The 8,800-nt window shown below is 44.2% G+C and overlaps 1 protein-coding gene across 1 annotated transcript; it reads right to left on the bottom strand.

Annotated features, from left to right (window-relative positions):
- Positions 1-660: 660 nt before the first annotated feature.
- Positions 661-8,776, bottom strand: GET1 (guided entry of tail-anchored proteins factor 1). The gene is made up of 5 exons (XM_082221366.1): positions 8,183-8,776; positions 5,980-6,145; positions 2,703-2,770; positions 1,388-1,502; positions 661-890 (listed from the first exon to the last, which is right to left on the bottom strand). The coding sequence occupies exons 1-5, from the start codon at positions 8,303-8,305 to the stop codon at positions 817-819; spliced, it is 546 nt and encodes a 181-aa protein (XP_082077492.1). The 5' UTR covers positions 8,306-8,776; the 3' UTR covers positions 661-816.
- Between the last annotated feature and the right edge of the window lie 24 nt (positions 8,777-8,800).

Here is an 8,800-nt window from a genome sequence, read left to right as displayed (position 1 = left end):
TGCTATCAGGCAGATACAGTCAAAAACAGAATATGGGCTAGATTTGCTGGAAAGTTCCTGGCCATAAAAAATGTTGGACCTGTGTGCTTCCCCTCTCCTCATACCATGCCTTTAGGGGACCTGTGATTTTATAATAACTTACTAACCAGAATCTGAAACCATAAACTGATCCTCATTTTAGATCTTAGCCTGATGTAACGGGGAACTGTAGTTCCCATGATTGAAGTGCTGAAGATTCAATCCTGTAGTTCCCAGGATTGAATTGCTAAGTTGGTAGAATGTGGACTTGACATTTGTTCCTAGTTTAGTGAACTATGGTATATTATGTCTGTACTGTGCTAGTGAACAGTCAATCATAACATATTTGACAACACTGAAATTACAATAGAGAAACAAATGTGGACAAAGTTAAAGGAACCACATTATTTTAAAAAAACTATTTTCCTTTCACTTTTAAAATGTCTACATGGCTTTAAAACCATTACATGCACATAGGCTGCAATCCTAACCTCACCTAGAATTAAGACCCACTGAATTCAATGGGACTTACTCTGAGTAGCCATGGTTAGGTTTGATCAACTACAATTTAAATAGAACTTATGCCCAGCACTGCAGGTTACAAACTGAAAAGGAACTTTACACAATACAATACAATATATAAAAATTTTAACAGAATGTTGTATTAAGATTTATCGATGCTTTATTACTCAATCCCAAACCCTGCTTGCTTTTCATAGGCATGTACATTCCAGATGGTACAATGTATGGATGCATTTCACAAGAAACTGAGAAGTCTGCTGAAACTAGGAATCCTTCTCAGCTGAAAGGGTGAAGCATAATGGCCACAACTTTGTTACAAACCACCAACCAACAAGTAATGCCAACACCACCTAAAAATAAGAAATACATGCTGTAAGACACTAGGATTCTCAGTAACTAAAACATACATATTTAAACATGTAGGGACAAGAAATCAGATTCAGTAACAACACCAATAGTTGCAGAAAACACTTGCATAAGGATATATCTATATATCTATGAGATAACTATTGATTCAGAAGAATTATATAAAGCCCAGTACCACTAGTATGTGTAATCTATGCAAATGAAAGATGTGGTTAGGTGTGTGACTATGGGCATAATCCACTAAGTTCTTCCTTCTCCAATGTAAATTATGGAGTTACACAACAAACAGTGCTCTCACTGCATCTCTTATTCATTTTAACATGGTGAGCCAAGCATTATTAGCTTCTGCAACTATTCAGGAATCTGGGAAGGCAGAGGTGTGGCAATGCATTCAAAATCAACTCATGTATAATATTAAGATAGGAAAGATATATGAAATTCCTGGAAAAGCTTGAGAAGCATTAAAATAATATAGGCTTACCTGCCACTCCTGTTGGAAAAGCTACTAAACGTTCTAGTGGAGCTAGCCATTTGCTTGGAAGCACAGTAACTGGTTCAGAGTAATACTTCCAGATTAGTGAGATCATTAAGGCAGCCTGGAATTAAAACAATCGTTACATGATTATGCATGAAAACCTCAAAATAAAAGAGTTCTTGTTTACATCTAGCTGCGCAATCAGCATTTCTGATGCCTAGCAAGTGCAAGATGCCCATGTTATCCTTAAAAATAACCCACTGTTTAAAAAATCAATACAACTACAGTCGGTACCTTGGTTCTGGAACACCTTGTGACTCGAACATTTTGGCTTCCTAACACCGCAAACCTAGAAGTGAGTGTTCTGGTTTGTGAACGTTTTTTGGAAGCTGAATGTCCGACATGGCTTCCGCAGCTTCTGCCTGAGTGCAGGCAGCTCCTGCAGCCAATTGGAAGCTGCGCCTTGGTTTTCGAACATTTTTGGAAGTTGAATGGACTTCTGGAACAGATTTCGTTCGAGAACCAAGGTACGACTGTACTGTGACCTCAAAGTCAGTGCCACACAAAGTGAGAACCCTGGCCCTTGCCCCATATGAGGAACACAGCCTCTTCTTGATTAGTCATCAGTTCTTGGCTTGCACTGTAACAGCTGGGAAGTCTGCATTTTCTATGCTGGACTACTCAGAGTGCATGGCACTGGACACAGCTTCATGTGATTGGTTGCCAGATGAAAAGGCAGAGCAAAGGAAAGCCTATGGCCTAATTTTCACTCAGATGGTAAATCTGTGCTTGGACTATACATCTCTGGCGTATATGAGCGTATCACATAACTGAATGCACCTTCATATAAAACAATACACACCAGAGAGTGTGTGTGTGCATGCGTATCACATAACTGAATGCTTCTTCATGCGAAACAATACCTGATTTGATATGTGCAGGGAATTTGTTTCCGAATATAAACATTGGATATTATGGCGCACGGCTAAGGAATCTTAATCAATTTTTAGTATTTATTAAATTTGTAGACCACCTGTCATCCGAAGATCCCAGGGCAGTCCACAACAGAAAAGTACAAAATGCAAATACAAAATCAAACAAAAACAGACCAATAACCCCCCTCCCATAAACACATTTTAAAAGTCATGCAAAGGTAATCAGCTGAACCCTTGGTTGAAGAGAAACGTTTTTGACTGGCGCCTAAAGATATGTAATAAAGTCACCTAGGGAGAGCATTCCACAAAGGGAGAGCCACTGCAAAAAAGACCCATTCACATGTTTAGCTTTGAAAGGCTTCCATATATAAACCAATTTTACTTACCTGCAAAATGTAGAATACAATATTTATTACCCACTTTATTTTGGCTAGTTGAGCTGTTCGTGTTTTTACTGTTAAAAGAAACAAGTATGATTTGCATTATTTACATTAATAGGAGACGTGATTTTACTTTAAACTGATAAAAATAACTTTTGTTTCCACTATAAGGATGCTTGCTTCTTTAAAATTCAAATTCTAGAGGCTATGGGTGTATAATTAGAAATGAAAAATAAAAACTAGTCTCCGACACCTGTTTCCTTGCTTTTTTTCAAAAACATTTTCTAGTTCACAAAACACGGATATAGAAATATTAATAACATAACACTATCATTGCCTTGAAACTGACGTATCAGCAGTTCCCTAAGCTTGCTGTATTTACGGTAATATGTTGTTGTTTAGTTGTGTCCGACTCTTCGGGACCCCATGGACAGGGCACGCCAGACACTCCTGTCTTCCACTGCCTCCCGCAGTTTGGTCAAACTCATGCTGGTAGCTTTGAGAACACTGTCCAACCATCTAGCCCTCTGTCTTCCCCTTCTCCTTGTGCCTTCAATCTTCCCCAACATCAGGGTCTTTTCCAGGGAGTCTTCTCTTCTCATGAGGTGGCCAAAGTATTGGAGCCTCAGCTTCAGGATCTGTCCTTCCAGTGAGCACTCAGGGCTGATTTCCTTCAGAATGGATCGGTTTGATCTTCTTGCAGTCCATGGGACTCTCAAATTGTCTCCTCCAGCACCATAATTCAAAAGCATCAATTTTTTGGCGATCAGCCTTCTTTATGATCCAGCTTTCACTTCAATACATCACTACTGGGAAAACAATAGCTTTAACTATACGGACCTTTGTCGGCAAGGTGATGTCTCTGCTTTTTAAGATGCAGTCTAGGTTTGTCACCACTTTTCTCCCAAAAAGCAGGCGCCTTTTAATTTTGTGACTGCCGTCACCATCTGCAGTGATTCTGGAGCCCAATAAAGTACTGTATTTTTCGCTCTATAGGACGCACTTTTTCCCCTCCAAAAATTAAAGGGAAATGTGTGTGCGTCCTATAGAGCGAATGCAGGCTGCGCGGCTAAGCCCAAGGCCAGAACAGGGAGATGGAGCGCTGTGGAGTGCTCCGTCTCGCTGTTCTAGCTTGGGGTTAGCTGTGCAAAGCCTCTGCAGGGCAGTGGGGTGCCTTCACCTCGCCGCCCTTCAGAGGCTAGAAAGGCTGTCCCCGAAGCCTGAAGCCTTTGGAGCGCAGCGGGAACTTGCACTGAGCTCCAAAGGCTTCAAGGATCTTTGAGGCTGGGGGGGGGGAAGCAGCGCTTCCCCCCACCGCCAGCCCCACAAGCTTGGGGGGCAGCAGGAATGCGGCTTGCCGCCTTCGCGCTGCTCCCCGACCTGGTCTTTGAGGCTGGCGGAGGGGGAAAGCAGCGCTTCCCCCCACGCCAGCCCCAAAGAGCAGGTCAAAAGGAACCTGAAGCCTCCGGAGCCCAGAGGGAACTCCCGCCGCGCTCCAGAGGCTTCGGGTTCCCTTCACTGAAGCCTGGAGACTGAGAGGGGTCAGTGCGCACCGACCCCTCTTGCTGTCCAGGCTTCCAAGGTAGCCACCTGAAGCCTCCGGAGCACAGCGGGAATTCCCGCTGTGCTCCAAAGGCTTTGGGTGAATGCACCTTGAACACACCTTGTTTTAGAGGGGAAGAACAAGAATTTTTTATTTCCTGTTCTCCCCCTCCTATGGTCCAGTGCGTCCTATACAGCGAAAAATATGGTAAAATCTCTCACTGCCTCCATTTATTCCCCTTCTATTTGCCAGGAGGTGATAGAACCAGTGGCTATGATCTTAGGGTTTTTTTTTTAATGTTGAGCTTCAGACCATATTTTGCTCTCTCCTCTTTCACCCTCATTAAGAGGTTCTTTAATTCCTCCTCACTTTCTGCCATCAAAGTTGTGTCATCTGCATATCTGAGGTTGTTGATATTTCTTCCGGCAATCTTAATTCTGGTTTGGGATTCATCCAGTCCAGCCTTTCACATGATGAATTCTGCATATAAGTTAAATAAGCAGGGAGACAATATACAGCCTTGTCGTACTCCTTTCACAATTTTGAACCAATCAGTTGTTCCATATCCAGTTCTAACTGTAGCTTCTTGTCCCACATAGAGATTTCTCAGGAGACAGATGAGGTGATCAGGCACTCCCATTTATTTAAGAACTTGCCATAGTTTGCTGTGGTCGACACAGTTTGTGATGACCAGCTTTTTATCTTGACAGAATTCTGTTAACCTTTGCTAGCCTTTGCCCTGCTTCATTTTGAACTCCAAGGCCAAACTTGCCAGTTGTTCCTTTTATCTGGCTCCCTACTTTAGCATTCCAATCCCCTATAATGAGAAGAACATCCTTCTTTGGTGTCATTTCTAGAAGGTGTTGTAAGTCTTCATAGAAATGGTCAATTTCAGTTTCTTCAGCACCGGTAGCTGGTGCATAAACTTGGGATTACTGTGATGTTAAAAGGTCTGCTTTGGATTCGTATCGAGATCATTCTATCATTTTTGAGACTGCATCCCAATACAGCTTTTGATACTCTTTTGTTGACTATGAGGGCCACTCCATTTCTTCTATGGGAGTCTTGCCCACAGTGGTAGATATGATCATCTGAACTGAATTCACCCATTCCCGTCCATTTTAGTTCACTGATGCCCAGGATGTCAATATTTATTCTTGTCATCTCATTTTTGACCACGAGCTTACCTTTGTACATGGATCTTACATTCCAGGTTCCCATGCAATATTTTTCTTTACAGCATTGGACTTTCCTTTCACTTCCAGGCACATCCACAACTGAGTGACCTTTTGGCTTTGGCCCAGCCGCTTCATCAGCTCTGAATCTACTTGTACTTGTCCTCCACTCTTCCTCAGTAGCATGTTGGACACCTTCCGACCTGAGGGGCTCATTTTATATGCCTGTTGTTTTTGTCCATGAAGTTCTCTTGGCAGGGATACTGGAGTGGCTTACCGGTTCCTGCTCCAAGTGGATCACGTTTAGTCAAAACTCTCCACTGACCTGTCCGTCTTGGGTGGCCCTGCACAGCACGGCTCATGGCTTCTCTGAGTTATTCAAGCCCCTTTGCCATGACAAGGCAGTGATCCATGAAGGAGGTATTTAATATAGTCATGTTTTATATTATGCATATTTTTAAAAAAACATTTTTTAAAAATACTGAGAACAGTACAAACAATCTAAAAATATTAAACAGAAGTGAAAGGTAGGCTAATGATGCAAATATAAATAGCAAGTATTTACCATGAGTCTTAAGTTTATCAGTCATTTTGTTAATCTTCCTTTCTAGTCGGGCATATCTAGCAAATTCATCCATCATACTAATGGTAGAAAGTTCTTGCTTCATGTTCTGAATTTCAGATCTCATTTGTGATTCCTGCTCAGCATCCTTTTGTAGCAATCTGGATATCTGACAAAGAGAAAGATGTCCAAACACCTGTTGATTCGTCACTTTCCTCTTTTTTTAAAAAAGATAATGAATTTATTTGTTCTAAAACATAGTTACTGCTTACTTCACTCTAAGCAGTCTTTTAGTCCCTCTCCTAAGCAGCTTGATCCAAGTACACTTTGAAGCGTGGCCCAAGGTATTTAAGTTCAATGTTTTGTAAGCAGAGGCGTCCTAGGCTGCCTTGTGCCCTTGACTAGGAGTTACATCGGCACCCCATTCCCCCCCCCCCACCCTGCCCTCATGGAACAGAAACTCAAAAAGGTTTTCTTTCATGCTCCGCCAGTGAACATTTCTAATAGTGTGCGGGCAGATGGACTCCTAGCCACTGTAAGGCAGAAAGGAGAGGTGTGATTTTTGTGCCCTTCCTGCAGGGTTTGTGCCCTTGATGGGGGCCAACCTAACCAACTACTAGGTATGTCCCTATTTGTAAGTTTATCGGAATTTTAAATGAAAAGCAATGAATAATTTCCTAGAAAGACCTTTGCTAGCAGTCTACCTCCTTCCCAACTCTTCAATATATCATGCTTGGAGCAGAGTGTCCAAACGCACAAAAACTAAAGGCTGTGTTCTCAAACTCTGAACCTAAAGATGAATAAAGCTACTTTAAAAAAAAAATACACCCCTACCAAGGGATGGGTGCATCTATTTCTGGTCTGCCACTTTTGATTGTTTCTCTTCCATAATTCTGTTCCATTTTTTACATTGATCCTCTTTTAAATCCTCTTTAAAATAAGTGTTTTAATACTATGTTAAATTATGGGTATTTTCTCTCAAAGCATGCATACATTTAAACTGCTGAGAATTGTGTTGCAATTTGGCAGGGGCAGTGTGTCCTGTTTCACTGCTTGAGGCCAAATGGGAAGTACTGCCCTGCTGCTACCATACCTGCTGCTGCCAGATATTGCATGCTGTGCTGCTGCGAGGCGCCAATTTCAGGCAGGATTGCACCAATTCTGGGTAGATTCACCCCAAATGGATGGAATCTTGCCCAAAATTGGTGGTGCTTCTCCACCAATGGCGGGAAAAGCAGGGCACGGGGGGGGGGGAGTTCGGTTGCTTGAAGCAGTGGCTTCACCCTGCCTAATGGCTGTGCTGGCTCTACAATTTGGAGAAAAGCAAAATTCACCAAATAGCTAGGAAGGTGGCAAGATATTTCCATTTGAAAGACATGCTTGCTGCATACTTTTTCCGCTGACTCCAAATCTGAACCTCACAGCCAAAGAATGTTCTGTTGTTATTATATTTATATTTATCCCACCTTTTCCCCAGACTAGGAATCAAACAAGGCAGCTTGAAATACAGCTTCTATCCACAAGGCCGTTTTATTCCATACACTCTCTGCCCTGAAAGCCTCCAAGTGCAATCAATGTAAATGGCGCCGACAAGATGATCATCTGACCTCTTATTTTTTAAATAAAACAACAGAACAGCCACATCCATCACCTGGATAGCCTGCCTGCTACTCCAGAGTGACCTCGCTGCTTCCGTACTTGCGAGAACGAAAATGACTTAGGGTGGCATTGACGTTTCCTCAAAATAACCTATAGAAATTACAGATAGGTAGCCGTGTTGGTCTGCCATAGTCAAAATAAAAAAATCCCTTCCAGTAGCACCTTAAAGACCAACTAAGTTAGTTCTTGGTATGAGCTTTCGTGTGCATGCACACTTCTTCAGATGAAATTGGCCTATAGAAATTAATTGGCCTAACTTAAGACATGTTCATTAATTTCAATGGGTCTACTCAGAGTAAAGCTCAGTGTGCACTAGGCCCACAGGGAGACTCCCGAGGAAAGATGGGCGGTAAAGATCGGGCCGTCCCTAGCGATCTCGGCGGCTGGGCTGGGAGACGCTCCGCTCGACCCGCCCCGGCCGCCCCTTCGGCCCTCCCCTGAACTCGGGCCCCAGTTGGAAGGCGGCTGCCCTCCCCACCCAGGCAGAGCGAGGGAGGCGGATCGGGGCGCCGTCGCTATGGGAACCCAGCGGGCTGACGTCACTTACAATGGAGGAGCAAGAGGGCAGGAGGATTTTGAGGAGGTTACACAAGAACACGGAGCTCAACACGAGGAACCAGGCGCCGTCACCCGTCACGTCTCCCGTCTCCACTAGAACCTCCTCGTCCATGTCTCAGGCCGGACTGGACGTGGGGGGGGGCGGGCAGAGGGAGGGGAAAGGATTAGAGACACGCGAGGAAGACGGAGAAAAGCGGCTGCCAGTCTCCCGCCTCCGCCAGAGAAGAATAATGGGGTGGGGGAGGGGGAGAAGGAACACTACAGAAAAGGCTCGGGCTCGCGGCCGCTTCTCAAACTGCGCAAGCGCACATCCTCCCTCTTCACCACCACCACCCCCGCCCCCTCGTTTGTGCCTCGCTGTATTTTTTTTTTCGTAATAACAACCGCGGTCGCTGAGCTCACGCGCTCTTGCTATGTGTGCGCAGGCGCGCACATGTCACAGTTACTGTCACCCTCTTGCCGAGACAGCCTATCAAACCCGCCCAGGTGGAGGGGAGCAGCCCGCCTCCGCCTCAACGCATTGAAGTCGACGGGTCTCTCCTTATGGGTGGGACGGACTGTTGTGATTTAAAAAGAGGGCGCGCGAAGTGGGCTCGTCCAATAGGGA

This window comes from Podarcis vaucheri, assembly GCF_965113315.1.
Source record: "Podarcis vaucheri genome assembly, chromosome: 4".
NCBI classification, from domain to species: Eukaryota; Metazoa; Chordata; class Lepidosauria; order Squamata; family Lacertidae; genus Podarcis; species Podarcis vaucheri.
Note: the sequence above shows the minus strand (reverse complement) of the source record. Positions and strands in the feature narration are given on the sequence as shown.